Consider the following 19,796-nt stretch of genomic DNA (forward strand, 5'->3'; position numbering starts at 1 on the left):
TACTTATCCCCTAACCAAATGGAGAAGATTGTGCACGGGAGGGGGGGGGGGGGGGGGGGTGTTTAGGGTGCTGGGGATCTATAACTTATAAATCCCTTATAACAGAGGTATAACTTAACTTATCCCCTATCCTTCACTACACTACTCCTTTAAAGGGGTACTCTGCTGCTCCGCGTTTGGAACAAACTGTTCCGAACACTGGAGCCGGGAGCTTGTGACAGACTTGCATTGAGGGAGCTGAGCTATGGCGTCACGAGCTCCAGGCGCCGGCTCTCGGAACTGTTTGTCCCAAACGCTGAGCAGCAGAGTACCCCTTTAAAGCTTCTTAGGAACTTATACAGTATTATAGAATTTTCTTTTTTTTTTCATCTGAAAAAATACAAAGAACTAATTTCACCTCAGCTATAGCCAACTTCTCCTGGGCCACATAACCAGAGACATTGATCATCTCCATGCGATCCCGGAGAGGTTCTGGAATGGTTTCTGTGACATTGGCTGTACAGATGAAGAGAACCTGCAGGAGATGGGAAAAAGGTTTCTAAATAATAAAATAAATGCATAGATAGGAAAATAAGTAATCAGTTGCTCCTTGAACTCTTACAATTTTGCTAGGGTAAAATGGCTGCTCTAAGAGCAATGGTGCAGTGATCTACCATTTACATATGGTTCACATTTCAACTGAAAACTGATTAGACCCTCTGTTGGCAATTGTCAAATTTTACCAGATTTATTTATCTGTGAAAGTAAATAGGTTTTGCTGTATCCTGTACAATGGGTCTGGCTCTTTGTTGTGGCTTTCATGTAACTGGGAGACATAATGAATGCGTGAACCAATAAAAAAATAATAATAAAAAAAAAGGCTTGAGTGGTTTGTCTGGATCACTGCTATAGAAATATATGCTATATCATGACATTGATACAAATTAGTCCCTACTAAGTTGATCCAGAAGAAGGCAAAAAACCCTCATACTAGAGGTAAAAATTCCTTCCCGACTCAAATATGGCAGTCAGAATAACTCCCTGGATCAACCTTCTATCCCTATAGATCTAAAATCCATAACCTGTAATGTTATTAGTCTCCAATAATGCATCCAGACCCTTTTTGAACTCTATTACAGAGTTCACCATGACCACCTCCTCAGGCAAAGAATTCCACACAATCTCACTGCTCTTGCAGTAAAGAACCCCCATCTGTGCTGGTGTAGAAACCTTCTTTCCTCTAAACGTAGAGGATGCCCCCTTGTTACAGATACAGTCCTGGGTATAAATAGATCATGGGAGAGATCACTGTACTGTCCCCTGATATATTTATACATAGTTATTAGGTCTCCCCTAAGCCTTCTTTTTTCTAAACGAATTAACCCTAATTCTGATAATCTTTCTGGGTACTGTAGTCCTCCCATTCCCCGTATTACTCTGGTTGCCCGTATTTGAACCCTCTCCAGCTCCACTATATCTTTCTTGTACACTGGTGCCCAGTACTGTACACAGTATTCTATGTGTGATCTGACTAGTGATTGTACAGCGGTAGAATTATTTCCTTGTCGTGGGCATCTATGCCCCTATTGATGCACCCCATTATTTTATTTGCCTTGGCAGCAGCTGCCCGACACTAGTCACTACAGCTAAATTTACTATTAACTAGGACTCCTAAATCCTTTTCCATGTCAGTCGTCCCAAGTGTTCTCCCATTTAATACATAATCCCAGCCCGGATTTTTCTTCCCCATGTGCATTAACTTACATTTATCAGTGTTGAACCTCATCTGCCACTTCCCAGCCCAAACCTCCAACCTATCCAGATCCATTTGTAACAGTGCACTGTCCTCTATTGTGTTTACCGCTTTACAAAGATTGCTACTTTACTATTCAACCCCTCTGCAAGGTCATTAATGAATATATGAAATAGAACAGGACCCAAGACGGACCCCTGTGGTACCCCACTAGTAACAGTCACCCAATCAGAATAAGTACCATTAATAACCACCCTCTGTTTCCTATAACTGAGCCAGTTACTTACTGACTTTCACACACATTCTCCCCCAGCTCAAAACTTCTCATTTTATGCACCAAATTTTTATGTGGAACTGTATCTAATGCTTTGGAAAAATCCAGATATACGACATCCAGTGATTCACCCTGGTCCAGTCTGAAGCTCACCTCCTCATAAAAGCTGATCAGGTTAGTTTGGCAGGACCGATCCCTCATAAAGCAATACTGATATGGAGTCATGCATTTATTTTTATTAAGATACTCCAGAAATGCATCCCTTAGAAAACCTTCAAACAATTTACATACAACTGAGGTCAAACTAACAGGTCTATAAATCCCGGGGTCACCTTTTGATGATCAACTGCAAAAAGAAAAGTCGTCCAGCATGGCTGTATCCAATAAAAGCTTGTATTCTTTACTGAACCATCGGGACACACAGAATGTAACAGTTTGTGATTTATTTCAGTCGTTTCACACAACATTAGTCACACTAAGGTCATGTGATACGACAAATGCATCACATATCTTTTACATCTAGTGTGTTCCGATGATGCAATAAACAATACAAGCTTTTATTGGATACAGTCGTGCTGGACAACTTTCTTGTTGCATTTCTACGATGATGGTCCACATGAGTCCGTGACACGCAGGCATTTGGGGCGAGCTGGTTTAGACTAATTATAGATCAACTGGAGACATTTTACCTTAGATAAATCTACAGGTACATCCAAATAATGATCAAGGAAGTTTGAATTCTGTTCAGGGTCTAGGAGTTCCAAAAGAGCAGAAGATGGATCACCTTGATATCCACGTCCAAGTTTATCGACCTAACAGACAAAATATTGCATATTATGTACAAACATTCCAATGTTGCATTTCATCGCTGCTGAGAAATGGAGCTTGAATCCCTGGCAATCTATATTTGCAGCAGTACATGTAGTGCAACAGTGCCATTTAAGTAAAACAAGAAGGCCTGAGTGGCTCATATTATAGATCAGCCAAATACTAACTAAGCAGCAACAGCTTGACGTTACCAGGGTTGGCGAGGACCATTGTTACTGGCCCTCCCCAGCCTAAATAACGCCAGCCTGTTACCGCCTAGGCCCTGGAGCGCCATTTTTGACACTCCCGGCCTGTTGGTACCGGCTCTTCCAGGCACCCCTGTGGCGGTGGGTACCGGGGTAATAATTGGGGGTTAGTGTTAGCTGTTTTTGTGGCTAACGCTAAGCCAGGCTTCGTAAAGGACTGTCTATCAGACAGCTTCCACTACTAAGCCTGTAAAATAAAAAATAAATAAATAAATAAATAAAAAACTTTTATTCAAATAAACACTCCCCCACAAGCCCTCGTTAACCATTTAATTTTAAATAAAAAAAAAATGCTGGTCACCGATGAAGTCCACTGATTCTGAAGAAGTCAGAATCAGGAAAATTGGTTAGTACATTTATGGTGCCATCCCTTAGGGAAAACGATGAACCAGCATTTCCTAACAGTGAGCCTCCAGCCGTTGCTTAACCCCAACTCCCATCATTTCCAGACAGCCTTTGGCTGTCTGGGAAAGATATAACTTGTAATTTAGGCAACAGCTGAAGTCTCGGTGTTTCTAAACTACAACTACCGCCATTGGAGTTGTAGTTTAGCAAAAGCTGGACGCACCCTATGTGCGGGAATGTGACATATGGGGAAAATGTGATGGGAGAAGATGTGACCATGAGGGAAGAATGTGACAGGGGGAGATAAAAATATATTGGGGAGATGTGAAATGGGCAGTGGTCATAAAATGAGTGGATAGTAAAATGGAGGAGATTGGACATGAAATGGGGGGATTTCACCATTTATTTATTATATTGCATCGCATATCGAAATCGCAATATTTTGGCCCATAATCTCAATCGCACATTTTCCCCATATCGTGCAACCTTAATACTGACTAGTCCTGGTCTGAATACAGGTGTGTATAGACAAGGGTTTTTATTGGTCTATTGTATTCTATGTCTATTTATCAGGTCATTATTTGAGTAAGCCTTAGTATTGTATTGGGAGATGTCTATACAGGTGATATAGCGGCCATAATATAGCCACATGAACTTCCCAATTGTAGTGAATAAATAATTAGATGTGATGTCATGTAACTAGATCCTGATCTCCATACACACACCCACCTGATTATCTTTGGATGACATAATATTTGTTTGGGTGGATGCTTAAGATAAGGAACAAGCTAAAAACGTATGAGTGAGACATGGGGGATCCCCGATGAGAGGATCACAGATCCCATCACAGAGGCATCACCAGATTCATTACAGAAGTTTCTAGAAGCTACCTCAAGGGGCGGAGCCATAAAGAGTCATAGGGAGAGCTTTGTCCCATGCTCATCTCATCTCTGACGACCGGTTATGACTACAGGCGTTTCCATCGACCCCAGGCAGCCATCTTTCGTTTATCCAGAAGTACAACTATGTGAACTCTCAGTAAGATACACAGGTTTCTTTTTTGATTAAGTTACCGCATTCTTATTGTGGATGGTAATAGTTTATAAGTAATACCCCCTTTTACTGCAAATGAACGGGGTGTGTCTTGGGGATCAATGCAATTACATAGTCTATGGATCTTTCTCTGCTCCTCCACCCGATATAATAATTCCCATATTCCTATATCAAGTCTTCCTAATTATTAGCGTACTATAAGTTATATATTTAGTACTTTCTTACTACCAGAGATAATTGTGGTTAGAACTGGGCGGGGTTTACTCCCATTTTACATATCTAGAGATAAGATGTGAAGTTCTCTTCTCAGAGTAATACGGATATGATATCTGAACTAACCTATTCTGTGACTAAGTTTAATATTATTAACTTACATATTAATGTATCATTTATTTATATCTGACATTAGGTCATTGATAGTCTTAATATAATTTAATTCATATCATGGTCTGTTTATATACTTTCTTTAATGTTATTTAATTGTAACCAACAAATGTACATATTTTAATAATAACTGCGTTATTATATTGCAAAAGTTACTTCTACCACTACTTCATAGAACTCATATCTTGGAAAATAGTCAGGCCCAGATATGGTGAATGGCATTGTTTGTATATTTTTGGCAATTCATAACTGTCATAAAAATTAGTAAAATGTTTGTTGATCATAATTAATAATTCATAAATGAGTTATTACCCCGACAGTATATGTTTGAGACTAACAGGAAGTCAATATTAGTGGAAAGGGTACAGTTTATTAATACATAAATATAAACATTAATTATAAAATCGTGACATTTGTTGCAGGCCATTTGTTCGGACATTGTTAATGTGCCAGATTCTTTCACAGGCTGTATGTTTGGATATTCCCAACTTATTAGATATAAGTCTCTTATGAAACACCAGCTGCAATAATAGTGGTGAACATCACATTAGCCTATAAACTCTACTGACCTGTTCCTATGTATAACCAGGTCAGAATGGTGCAGTGCTAAGGTTTTATCTTTATTATACCAATGTGTGATTTTGTGTTTGACCACAAGAACCCTGTGGTTTTAACCCCTTAAGGACGCAGCCCTTTTTCACCTTAAGGACTGAGCCCTTTTTCGCAATTCTGACCACCGTCGCTTTACGCCTGAATAACTCAAACGCTTTTACCGAATTTTCTGATTCTGAGATTGTTTTTTCGTGACATATTCTACTTTATTTTGTGGTAAATTTTCGTCATTACTTGCATCCTTTTTTTGGTGAAAAATCCCAAAATTTCAAGAATTTTGAAAATTTTGTATTTTTCTAACTTTGAAGCTCTCAGCTTGTAAGGAAAATGGATATTCCAAATACATTTTATTTTTATTCACAAATACAATATGTTTATTTTATGTTGGCATCACAAAATGAACATATTTTTACTTTTTGAAAAAATTTGAGTGCTTTAAAGTAGAGCAGCAACTTTCAAAAATTTCATGAAAATTGCTAAATCTGAAGGGACAGATGTTACAGAACTACAACTCCCAGCATGCCTGGGCAGTCTAGGCATGCTGAGAGTTGTAGTTTGGCAACATCTGGAGGGCTACCGTTTGGGCACCACCGTAACAGTGGTCTCCAAACTGGGAGTTGCAGTTTGGCACCCACTAGGAGGGGCAGCAGTAAATATTACTGCCCCCTTCCTCCAAATACACCCCCCCCCCCCCCACCGGCCTCCATCTTCTCCCCCCGTTCTGCCCGACATCCAGGGCAGGGCCGAACAGGGGGCTGCCATGGCAACCCAGTGTCCTGCGCTGCCATTGGTCAGAATCAGTTCTGACCAATGGCAGGGGATAGGAGGAGATTGCAGCACTGCGACCTCGCTCCTATCCCTCAGGATGATCGGGGCTGTCAATGACAGCTCCAATCATCCCTATTTTCCGGGTGATCGGGTCACCAGAGACAAGAATAGCCCGGAATAGCAGAAAAATCACATGTCTGAATTGTCATACGATTTTCTGCGATCGCCGACATGGGGGGGGTGTCTCAGGAACCCCCTCAGCGATGTGCCGGGATGCCTGCTGAATGATTTCAGCAGGCATCCCGGTCCGGTCCCCAACCGGCTAGCGGCGGGGACTGGAATTCCTACGGGCGTATGCATACGCCCCACGTCCTTAAGGACTTGGGATGCAGGGCGTATGCATATGCCCGGCGTCCTGAAGAGGTTAAACATGATTGTATAATTAATCATTTTTATACTTATTTTTATTTGTGTATCATGTACTTTTTTACTAGCACTGATTTCCTATTCGTCTCAAATATATACATGAACCTTGTGATCAAATTTTGATTATGCACCTTGTCTTACTGACAGGGTGAAATGCTGAGGACAAGCATCTTTTTTCCCTCTTTTGTTAGTCTAAATTCACAACTGTTCACAATTCATAGCTGTTACTTTGGTTAGCCTTGTTTATGTAATTATGAGCTTCTCTACTGTTGTCTCTCCTTTGTTTTCTTAAACCAGAGAATCTTTTTATACATTTAGACAAGCTTTTTTTTTTTTTGGCAAACTCCAGGTGGGGTTTCATGTATTTTACTGTGGAAAGGCTTCTTTCTGGCCACTCTGTCATAAAGCCAAGACTGGTCAAGTGCTACAGTCTGAATACTTATGTCAATGAGAAATGAATTTTTCCTTTTTAATAAATTTGCAAAAATTTCAAAAATTCTGTGTTTACATTCTCATTGTGAAGTACAGATTCATGTGAAAAAAGATAGATTACTTAACGGGTAATCTGTTTTTCATTAGCTCATGACAGCACCTCTGGAGAGGACCTCCCACCAGAGGGCAGGAAACCTGGGAACATAAAAAAGGGACATGACTCTCCACACCTCAGTTCAATGTAAAGTACTCCAAAGGAGCCAATAAACATAGAAAATTATTTTCATTCTCTAGTTTCATTAAACATAAAAAAAATAATCCATTTTTTTTTTTAAGGCGGGATAAATGAGGGGTGCTGTTATGAGCTAATAAAAGACAGATTACCCGGTAAGTATTCTCTCTTTACCTAATCGCTCATGACAGCACCCCTGGAGACTGAGAATAGTAACCAATCAGGTCGGAACTACCGCCTGAAGAACCTTACATCCAAAGTAAAGATCAGAAACAGGATTTAATTGCAACCTATAGTGTTTAAAAAAAGTATGTTTTGAGTACTATGTAGCTGCTCTACAGATTTGGTCCAAAGATGCTTCAGCCTTCTCGGCCCAGGAAGAAGCCACTGGTCTGGTAGAGTGAGCTGAAAAAAAGGTGGATCCTGTTTATGCCCTGATCCATCTACTAATAGACAGTTTGGAAGCAGTCTTGCCTTTGTTAGGACCAGAAAATTGGACTAAAAGATTTTCTGTAGAACGAAAGTCCTTAGCGTCCAGATACTTCAGGAGGCATCTTCTGACATCAAGATTATGGAACATGACTTCACCTTCATGTCTTGGCTCATCGCAAAAAGAGGGAAGAGTAATCTCTGAGATTTATGAAACTCAGAAACCACTTTCAGCAGAAAAGATGGTAAAGTTCTCAAGTGCTGACATTTGTACTTTAAGGGTACTAAGACTTCTTTTCCAGGCCTAACTAAAATCAAGGATTTGAAGGATATTCGGATCTCCTAATGGATCGACTGCAGGTCCCACTGTTCTCAAGAAGACTCTCCATGTTCTTTAGGTATATGGCGGATGTTACGTCTTTTCTACTTGCAAGGTGTTTATTACTTGGTCAGATAGGCCTCTAGCTTTTAGAATTAACCTCTCAGCATCCAGGCTGTTAGATAAAGGTGAGCCATCTGAGGATGATGAACTGGTCCCTGGTACAGTAGATCCTCCCTGTCTGGAAGGACCCACGGCTGTGAGACTGGCATTGTCCTTAGCAAGGTAAACCAGGGCCTTCTAGGCCAGAAGGGCGCTATCAATAGGGCTAAGGCTCCGTCTTGTCTTATCTTTTTCAAGACCCGAGGAATAAGGTGAAGAGGTGGGAAAGCGTACCCTCTTTCTTTTCCCCAATCCTGAGAGAAGGCGTCTACTGCTGTTGGATAATCCGGTGGGTTGAGAGAATAGAACCTGTGATTCTTCCTGTTTCTGGAAGCAAAGAGATCTATAGAGAATTTTCCAAACCATTCCTCTATCATTGCAAATATCCCCTTGTTTAGACACCATTTGGACTGAAGAAAATGAACTCTGTACAAGAAGTCTGCCACCTTGTAGTCTTCCCCTCTCAGTTGAACCGCAGAGAGAGATGCCAGCCTGGCTTCTGCTAGGGAAAAAAATCTGGAAGGAGAGACTTAACAGGGAGTCTGATCTTGTCCCCCCCCCCCCCCCCCTTTATTTAAGTAAGCTACAGCGGTGGTATTGTCTGAATATATCAGCACATCCTTTCCTTGAATTTGAGGAATAAGAAAAGATATTGCCTGGAACACTGCCAAGAGCTCTTTGTAATTTAATGTAGACTGATGAATCTGAGGAGACCATATGCCTTGAAGGAGATGCTGGCCGCAGGAGGCACCCCAAGGACTGGCGTCTGTAGTTATACTCACTACCAATGAGGGAGACAAAGGTACCCCTTGAGATAGGTTGTTGGGGTTTAGCCACCATATCAAGGAGACCCTTGCTTTTGACGAAAGGGAACATTTTTGGTTTAGTGATTAGGGACTGCCATCCCACCTTTGAAGGTTATCTGTCTGTAACATCCTGGATCTGTACTGAGCCCATTTCACTGCTACAATACAAGAAGTCATCAGACCTAGCACTGACATTGCTTCCCTGAAGGTGCATAAGTGAGACCGGAAAAGAACTTCTACTCTGTCCTTGATGAGGATCTGTTTGGCTAGAGGCAGGAGAGAAAGCTGAGACATTAAATCCAGAAGGATGCCCAATGAAACTCACTGCCTGGAAGGGGTTAAATTTGACTTCTTTAGATTCAGATTTCAACTTAGATCTTTTAGTATGGAGCAAACTACTTGAATATGCAAAGGGTTTCTGAGGAGTCTGATACAATCAGTAAATCGTTCAGATATGGAACCAACAGGATGTTTTGGATTCTTATGAAAGCTGCCACATCTGCTTTCACTTTGGTGAATACCATTGGGGCTTGAGAGACCCCAAAGGGAAGGGACCCATGCTCCTTCCATAAAGACCGCCACTCTTAGAAACTTTTGATGAGAGTTGTGGATGGGAATATAGTAGTAGGCGTCTTCTAAATCTACAGAGGCCATCATGCAATTTGGAGATAGAGGAATTGTGGATTTTAGGGACTCCATTCTGAATTTTTTGTATGACTGGAAATTGTTTAAGTTTTTCAGATTTATTATTACTTTGAAAGAACCATTTCCTCCCCCTGGGGAACTGGAACCAGGACTTTGTTGAGCAAAAGAGATTTTATTTCTGTTATCATGGCCTCTTGTTTTAGGGAATCATTCACTATCCCAGTGGGAAAGAATCTGTCCGGAGGAAAAGACCGGAACTCATGAGGGAGACCAGATCTCAGAGTGGATAGAACTCAGGTGCTGGAAGAATTTTTCTCCCAGGCCCCCACAAACCTGGACAGACATCCTCCCCACTGGGAGAAAGCCATCATTGTTTATGATCTTTGCTCTTTATTGGGATTGAAGAGGAAGCCTCTTCCTTAGCTAGGGGCTTTAAATTTCTTTTTGTCTTGAAACTTCTGATTAGGCTTTGTTGTTTTTTTGCTACGAAAGGAATCATAAGCACGACACTGAGTGGGAAACCCTTTCTTCCTATCAGAAGCCTTCTCTAGTATTTTGTCTAAGATGGGACCAAAAAGGCGATCTCCAATGCAAGGGATAGAACATAGTTTGCCTTTTGAGACCACATCACCCTTCCACTGTCTAAGCCATGAGGCCCTCCTAGAAGAGTTGGATAAAGAGGCTACTATGGCACCCAATCTTACAGAATCTACTGAGGAGTCTGCGAAAAAATCTGCCGCCTTGGAAATCACACGTATGGATTGTAAGATCTCTTCTCTAGGGGTCTGGTTAACAAGATGCGTTTGTAATTGTGAAAGCCAGACTCTTCGGGAGCGAGTGACACATGTAGCAGCTACGATGATTCTGATAGAAGCTGTGGCCACCTTCCCAGGTCTTTTTGTTAAAGAACTCTTCATGTCCATTGGATCAGACAGGGGTCCTAGATCCTCAAATGGCAAGGCAGATTTCTTAGTCATTTTAGCCACCAGGGCATCAATTAACGGGGCTCTATTCCATGATTTATTGACTCCTCAAAAGGGGTACTTCCTCTTAAGGAGTTTAGGAAAAAAAGATTACTTCTCAGGATTTTCCCATTCCTTATCAATTATTTGCTTGATAATTTTATGCTAATTAAATGTACAGGATTTCTTGGGACCCAAGCCTTCATATATGGCGTCCTCAGCCGTGACTGTCTCTCTGCTTTCATCAAGATTAGCCAATAGGCGGATTGCTTTGAGGAGCTAATCAGTATCATCTGGAGAAAAGAGCAATTTGGACTTAAAGGGGTACTCCGGTGAAAACCTTTTTTCTTTTAAATCAACTGGTGCCAGAAAGTTAAACAGATTTGTAAATTACTCCTATTAAAAAAATCTTAATCCTTCCTGTACTTCTTAGCTGCTGAATACTACAGAGGAAATTATTTTCTTTTTGGAATTCTCTCTGATGACATCACGAGCACAGTGCTCTTTGCTGATGTCATTATAATAATAATAATAATAATAATAACTCTTGATTTATTGTTGTCCTTAGTGGGATTTGAACCCAAGGCCCCAGCACTGCAAGGCAGTAGTGCTAACCACTGAGCCACCATGTTGCCCTTAGCATACATCTGCTGTGCACGGTTGCTAAAATGGACAAAGATGTCAGCAGAGAGCACTGTGGTCGTGATGCCATCAGTGTTCCTAAAAGAAAGGAATTTCTTCTGTAGCATTCAGCAGCTAATAAGTACTGGAAGGATTAAGATTTTTTAATAGAAGTAATTTACAAATATGTTTAACTTTCTGGCACCAGTTGATTTAAAAGAAAAAAGGTTTTCACCGGAGTACCCCTTTAAACTCTTCTTACTCTTCATCAGAGGAGGAATATAGAGTAAGATTTTCCTCTTGTATACTAGGGGACTGGAAATAGCAGGGATGACCACAGAGGAAGCTGAAGCACCCACAATCCTGACAACTTCTAATCCTTTAACGGATGAATCTCTCTTAGGTTGCTAGCAATTGCAGAGGAATCCTGGGCCACGATTACTTCAATACAAGCTGCACGTATAGGTCGGCATTTATCATTGTAGGTGTAAGTGAAGCATTTTTCTACACCTTTTTTTTGTGTGCTGGTAATGTGAAAGAGCACCAAATTTATTAAATAGTCACAGAGCTTTTGATGAATTTTGGTCCGGTACACATTTTCTGAAATTTCTCTCTTCACATACACCAAAAAGCTAAGCTAAGTCTTGGCTGGTGTAGTTTGAGAGACTTGTCAGTGGCTTTTTCACCTTTTCACAAAAATTTGCAGTTCATAAAACCCTTCCATATTATGTGTATTGCCAATTCACTTCTCTCCCTGAGGAGGTAGTCATGGTGAACTCTGTAAAAGAGTTCAAAACGGGTCTGGATGCATTCTAGGAGAGTAATAACATTGCTGGTTATGTATACTAGATTTATATGGACAGAATGTTGATCCAGGGATTTATACTGACTGCCATATTTGGAGTCGGGAAGGAATTTTTACCTCTAGTATGAGGGTTTTTTGCCTTCCTCTGGATCAACTCAGTAGGGACTCATTAGGGATATAGGTTGAACTTGATGGACTTTGGTTTTTTTTCAACCTCATGAACTATGTCATATCCGTGAATATCAGCAGAAATGTGTAAACCAAATAGCGCAAAAAAGGCACAAATAGACCCTGCTTGCGCCTTTTATAGACACAAAAAACAGTCTAAAGACTATGATAAATGTCAGCCATAGACTTTTTATAGGCAGGATCTAACTGCTTCCTACATTCTGAATTCTTTATTACGGGATTTAGAAGAAGACTTCTTGCTACCCTACAAACCAAAACAATAGCCTGACTTAGAATGAAATTGAAATTATCTCACCCAGAAGTAGATCCACACCTCTGTAGTCATGCTTAAACTACTCTTCTTGGAGCATCCACCTCCCTCTGTCGAAAGCTCTGACATGCTGGAGGAAGTTTTTCAGCACAAAAAACACTGCAGGGCAACCAGGAATGGTCTGCTCAGCTGCTGCAGGCTGGTGCTGCTGAATACTGCTGCTGGCAAGTTCAGAGCTGCTGGATATTGCTGCGGGCTGGCTGCCTGCTTTCCATGGGGTTCCATGGGGGACGAAGGAAAACGTCAACAGGGGGATCCAAAACGGAGAAATCCCACGGCCCTTTTTAATGGGGCCGGAACCAGAAGTGACGCTACGCTGCCGGGCTGCCGTCACATCTGCCAGCGTTACTGCGCCAACGACGCACCGGCCTCAGAGACTTGAGAGCTGACGGAAGCCACGCTACTCCACAGCCCCACCTCCTTAACGCCGCTGACCCGGGGAAAGGACAGAGATGCAGAGGAGATTTCTGCCGGACAGGGAGCCCCACTACGGGAGGACCTGCAGCCTTTTGGAGAGGTAAGGAGACCGCTCCCAGGCCTCCTACCGGAGGACAGGAAACCTGAGCTGAGGTGTGGAGAGGCGTGTCCCTTTTTTATATTCCCAGGTTTCCTGTCCTGCGGTGGGAGGTCTTCCCCAGGGGTGCTGTCATGAGAGATTAGGTAAAGTTTAATATTAACACAAGACTGCAACAATCTTTCGAAATGCATTGTATTTAGCAACCAGTTTTATCTGAAATCACTTATTACAGTAATGTGTAGAACACAACCCCTAATGAAGCATATAGTAGATTAGAGAGCCAGGATACAGTTGACTTTCAGTGATCATTGCAGATGTCCTCAGATCTATCACTTTGATCTATCACATCTATCACACTACTGCAACTCCCAGCACGTCCTTTGGCTGCCTGTGCATGCTGGGGGTTGTAGTTATGCAACAGCTGGAGGCACAAAAAGCTGTTGCATAACTACAACCCCCAGCATGCACATACTACTAAAGGGCATGCTGGGAGTTGTTATAAAACAGCAGAAATCACAAATACAACTCCCAGCATGCCCTTGTGTACATGCTGGCAGTTTTTGCTTAGCAACAGCAGGAGGCTAGCCTTACCTCCTGCTGCTCCGCAATTGCCTCCATTGCCTGCTGGAGCCCCGATCCCGCCTCAGATGCTGGCAATCGGGAGCCCCAGCCTCAGGTACACACTCCCCGCTCTCGCCTTCTGGAACAGGGACGGAGCGGGTGCAGAATATGGAAACCCCCACAGCAGGCGTCCTGACTTGTCGGTCAGTAACGGCCGACTAATCAGGACAATCGTGAGGTGGCACCTGCTGCTAAAGGATGATAGGTGCCATCTCAGATGGCACCTATCATCCCGATTAACCCAAAATAGCCGCAAATCACCGATCTTCCCTTTTGGCGCGACCCCGGCAGCAGCTGGAATGCATGTAACAGAGGGAGACCCCGGCCGGGATGTTAGCCGCGCACAGCTCCCGAAGTGGAAGTAAAACTCTGCCGGCCACGCGAGCGTAAAAAGAAACCCCCCGCTAACGTGAGTAAGCAAAAATCTATGAAAAAGTTAGGAAAATTAAGGAATCAGGCCCCCAGCTCAGAATAAAAAGGAGAGAAGTCCCATCCTCTCACAAGGAGACCCCAGGGCTCCCTAGTATAGAGGGAGGGGGGGGGGTGGCATCCATTGGGGGACACACGATCTGTGTCCCCCAATGGATGCCGACCAAGAAATACAATTTTTTCATAAAAAGCCCTAAAGAGAAAGTTTACCATGAAGACAACTGATGTCCACAATCTTAATTAGGGCACATGGACCTAATTTTTTATTTTCACTGCAGTGACCAGAAAACCTCTTTCAACTATAGAGAATCAAATCTGTCACCCCTGTGGTTTATGGATGTTAGAACTAATTAATCTTTAACCCCTTAAGGACTCAGCCCATTTGGGCCTTAAGGACTCACACATTTTATTTTTACGTTTTTGTTTTTTTCCTCCTCGTCTTCAAAGATATCATAACTTATATTTTCATCCACAGACTAGTATGAGGACTTGTTTTTTGTTCGACCAGTTGTCCGTTGTAATGCCACCATTCACTTTACCATAAAATGTATGGCGCAACCAAAAAAATACTATTTGTGTGGGGAAATTAAAAAGAAAACCGCAATTTAGAAATTTTTTGAAGGTTTCGTTTCCACGCCATACAATTTACGGTAAAAATGACGTGTTCTTTATTCTTTGGGTCAATATGATTAAAATGATACCCATGATAACATACTTTTCTATTACTGTTGCGCTTAAAAAAAAAATTGCAAACGGTTTAACTAAATTAGTACGTTTAAAATGCCCCTATTTTGAAGACCTATAACTTTTTAATTTTTCTGTATAAGTGGCGGTATGAGGGTTCATGATTTGCGCCGTGATCTGTACTTTTTATTGATACCATATTTGCTTAAATAAAACTTTTAATACATTTTTATGAAAAATGTTGGGAATAAAAATTTATAAAAAAGCAGCTATTATGGACTTTTTTTTTTACGTTCACACCGTTCACCGTACAGTATCATTAACCATTCATTTTAACCCCTTCATGACCCAGCCCATTTTCACCTTCAGGACCAGGGCATTTTTTGAAAATCTGACCACTGTCACTTTAAACATTAATAACTCTGGAATGCTTTTACTTATCATTCTGATTCCGAGATAGTTTTTTCGTGACATATTCTATTTTTATGTCATTGGTAAAATTTCACTGATATTTGCATCCTTTCATGGTAAAAAATCTAAAAATTTCATGAAAACTTTGAAAATTTAGCATTTTTCTAACTTTGAAAGTCTCTGCTTGAAAGGAAAATGGATATTCCAAATAAATTACATATTGATTCACATATACAATATGTCTACTTTGTGTTTGCATAAAAAAATTGACAAGTTTTTACTTTTGGAAGACACCAGAGGGCTTCAAAGTTCCGCAGCAATTTTCCAATTTTTCTCAAGATTTTCTAAATCGTAATTTTTCAGGGCCCAGTTCAGGTTGGAAGTGGATTTTAAGGGTCTTCATATTAGAAATACCCCATAAATGACCCCATTATAAAAACTGCACCCCCCAAAGTATTCAAAATGACATTCAGTAAGTGTTTTAACCCTTTAGGTGTTTCACAGGAATAGCAGCAAAGTGAAGGAGAAAATTCTAAATCTTCATTTTTTACACTCGCATTTTCTTGTAGACCCAATTTTTGAATTTTTACAAGGGGTAAAAGGAGAGAAATCACCCTAAAATTTGCAACCCAATTTCTCTCGAGTAAGGAAATACCTCATATGTGTATGTAAAGTGTTCGGCGGGCGCAGTAGAGGGCTCAGAAGGGAAGGAGCGACAATGGGATTTTGGAGAGGGAGTTTTTCTGAAAGGGTTTTTGGGGGGCATGTCCCATTTAGGAAGCCCCTATGCTGCCAGAACAGTGGACCTCCCCACATGTGACCCCATTTTGGAAACTATACCCCTTATTGAATTTAATAAGGGGTGCAGTGAGCATTTACACCCCACTGGCGTTTCACATATTTGAAACAGTGGACTGTGCAAATCAAAAATTTTATTTTTCATTTTCACAGACCACTGTTCCAAAAATCTGTCATACACCAGTGGGGTGTAAATGCTCACTGCACCCCTTATTACATTCCGTGAGGGGTGTAGTTTCCAAAATGGGGTCACATGTGGATATTTATTGTTTTGCGTTTGTCAGAACTGCTGTAACAATCAGCCACCCCTGTGCAAATCGCCTCAAATGTACATGGTGCACTCTCCCTTCTGGGCCTTGTTGTGCGCCCCCAGAGCACTTTGCGCCCACATATGGGGTATCTCCGTACTTGGGAGAAATTGCATTACAAATTTAGAGGGTCTTTTTTCCCTTTTACCTCTTGTGAAAATGAAAAGTATAGGGCAACACCAGCATGTCAGTGTAAAAAAATTATTTTTTTACACTAACATGCTGGTGTAGACCCCAACTTCACCTTTTCATAAGGGGTTAAAGAAGAAAAAGCCCCACAAAATTTGTAAGGCAATTTCTCCCGAGTACGGCGATACCCCATATGTGTCCCAAAACTGTTGCCCTGAAAAACGACAGGGCTCCAAAGTGAGAGAGCGCCATGCGCATTTGAGGCCTGAATTAGGGATTTGCATAGGGGTGGACATAGGGGTATTCTATGCCAATGATTCCCAAACAGGGTGCCTCCAGCTGTTGCAAAACTCCCAGCATGCCTGGACAGTCAATGGCTGTCCGGCAATACTGGGAGTTATTAATTTGGAACAACTGGAGGCTCCGTTTTGGAAACAGTAGCGTACCAGACGTTTTTCATTTTTTTGGGGAGGGGGGGCTGTGTAGGGATATGTGTATATGTAGTGTTTTTTACTTTTTATTTTAGGTTAGTGTTAGTGTAGTGTTTTTAGGGTACAGTCACATGGGCAGAGGTTCACAGCAAGTTTGCCGCTGGAAGTTTGAGCTGCAGCGCAAAATTTGCGCCATCTCAAACTTGCAGCAATCACTGTAAACCTCCGCCCATGTGAGTGTACCCTGTACATTCACATTGGGGGGAGGGGGCAAACATCCAGCTGTTGCAAACTCCGAGCATGCCCTTTGGCTGTCCGTGCATGCTGGGAGTTGTAGTTTTGCAACAGCTGGAGGAACACTGGTTTGGAAACACTAAGTAATAAACTTTCAAGTGTTTTGCAACCAAACTTAGTGTTTCCAAACCAGTGTGCCTCCAGCTGTTGCAAAACTACAACTCCCAGCATGCATGGTCTGTCAGTGCATGCTGGGAGTTATAGTTTTGCAACAATTGCAACAGCTGGAGGCACTGAGGTAGGAAACGGACAATGTTTCCCAACTAGTGTGCCTCCAGTTGTTGCAAAACTACAACTCCCAGCATGCCCAGACTGCCCAGGCATGCTGGAAGTTGTAGTTCGGCAATATCTGAAGGATCAGATGTTGCCGAACTACAACTTCCAGCATGCTTGGGCAGTCTGGGCATGCTGGGAGTTGTAGTTTTGCAACATCTGGAGGTCCACAGTTTGGAGACCACTGTATAATGGTCTCCAATCTGTGCTCTTCCAGATGTTAGAGAACTACAACTCCCAGCATGCCTGGACAGACTGAGCATGCTGAGATTTGTAGTTTTGCAACATCTGGAAGAGCACAGATTGGAGACCATTATACAGTGGTCTCCAAACTGAGGACCTCCAGATGTTGCAAAACTACAACTCCCAGCATGCCCAGAAAGCCAAAGGCTGTCTGGGCATGCTGGGAGTTGCAGTTTTGAAACTCCCAGAGGCAGCAGTGAGATCGCTTTACGGCGATCTCACTGCTGCCAATGAAGATGCCGCACTGCTGCCGGAAACTCACCTCCGGGACGCAGCGCCGCCGGGACCGCATGGAGGACGTCGCTCGCGCCGGGACCGCTCGGGACACCGCTCGGACGGGTAAGTGGCGCCGGGGGACGGGTCAGGGACACTTAGCAGAGCGGTGTGTGTCCCGATCCCCGTGATCCGGACTCACACACCGCGCTGCTAAGTATTCTCATAGTGAAACGCTGCTATTAGCTAGTCAGATTTGAACAGCTGATAGCAGCGATCGCTGGGGGGGGGGGGGGGGATGAAACCCCCCGTGGTCGCATGGTAAGATGGCTGGCTATCAGTGATAGCCACCATCTTTCCGGGCGCTGCGGGATGCCGCGAGTAGCGGCAAAAATGTTCATGACGTACCTGTATGTCATGGGTCAGGAACACCTTGCCACCCATGACGTACAGGTATGTCATAGGTCGGGAAGGGGTTAATAGTTGGGATATTTACACATGCGGCAATACCAAATATGTATATAAAATATATATAATTTTTTTTGAACACTTTTTGGGGGTGAAATAGAGGACCCATAGGGGACAATTTATAGCAATCGTTCGATTGCTAATAATGTTCAGTGCTATGCATAGGACCTAGCACTGATCAGTAATATCGGTCATCTTCTAGTCTGGTCAGCTCGATCACAGACCAGAGCAGAACACCCGTGGAAGGCAGCGGAGGCAGGTGAGGGGACCTCCGGCTGTAATGCTGTATGATCGGATCGCCGTGGCAGCGCTGCGGCCGATCAGATCATCCATTTTAGTGTCCGCAATGCTGCAGATGCCTGATCTGTATTGATCACGGCATCTGAGGTGTTAAAGGCGGACATCCGCGTGATCGGGCCTGACTGGGCCTGCCATGCATGACGCGAGCATCGATCCAATGCTGGCAGTTATGCATAGGACGTAAATGTATGTCCTGGTGCGTTAAGTACTAGTTCACCAGGAGGTACATTTACGCCCTGCATCGGTAAGGGGTTAAAGAGTACCTATCACAATTTAAACTTTCCCTAATCCCCCTCCCCATCTGTCCCTGACTCTGACCAAGTCTATCCCTGCATTTATTTTGCTTTAAAACCCCCTAAAAATACTTTTTATATGCTCGTCAGTAGCTCAGTTGAAGGCACAGAGCAGGAGAGGTTGTCATAGCAAAGTCCATGGACAGCGAAATAAGCAGCGCATATATAATTAGCCATGTGGAAAGTGGAGAGAGAGGGGAGAGGAACTGAGAAAAAAAAGAGAAGAGGGAATGTATCCTCTCTGTTCACTCCCTGCTTGTGTACAGCTCAGTGCTATCCTCCCTCCTGCCTGTTTGACTGCTCCTATGTGTTCTGACTGAAGAGTGAGCCAGACTCACTCACTGAGTCTGAAATGCTTGCTGAAAGGATTGCTAGGAAGACCCCTAGTGGAGGAGTTTTTAAAGTAAAAAAATAAAACATGAAAGGATGGAATTTTTTTTTTAAATAAAAGCAATTGAAAAGTTGTTCAGCAAAAGCTGAATATGAATGCACCATTCGTTTGTGCTGGTTTGTGCCGCAGAAATGAGCGTTTGTGCCGGTTCGGTTCCTGAGTTATTGCACGTTAGATTTTTATGAAGCCCCGCCCACTTTCCACCCCATGAAGTCAAAATTAAAAAACAAATACACCATTTGTTTGTGCTGCGTCTGTGCTGGTTTGTGCGGCAAAAATGAACGTTTGCGCCGCTTTGGTTTCCGAGATATTGTGCGCTTGATTTGCTGAAACCCCGCCCACTTTCCACCCCATGTTAAATTTCAAAAACAAATACACCATTCGTTAGTGCTGCATTTGTGCTGGTTTGTGCCA

The 19,796-nt window shown here is 42.6% G+C and overlaps 1 protein-coding gene across 1 annotated transcript in view; it reads right to left on the reverse strand.

The window, feature by feature from the left end:
* The window catches only part of LONP1 (lon peptidase 1, mitochondrial), a 76,052-nt gene that overhangs the window by 26,245 nt on the left and 30,011 nt on the right, over window positions 1–19,796 (reverse strand). Inside the window, exons 11-12 of the mRNA XM_056571518.1 lie at window positions 2,696–2,818; window positions 398–514 (exon numbers count right to left, since the gene is read on the reverse strand). Of these exons, the coding sequence (XP_056427493.1) occupies window positions 398–514; window positions 2,696–2,818 (240 nt within the window). The remainder of the gene's footprint in view (window positions 1–397; window positions 515–2,695; window positions 2,819–19,796) is intronic.

The sequence above is a fragment of the Hyla sarda genome, chromosome 1 (assembly GCF_029499605.1).
Source record: "Hyla sarda isolate aHylSar1 chromosome 1, aHylSar1.hap1, whole genome shotgun sequence".
NCBI classification, from domain to species: Eukaryota; Metazoa; Chordata; class Amphibia; order Anura; family Hylidae; genus Hyla; species Hyla sarda.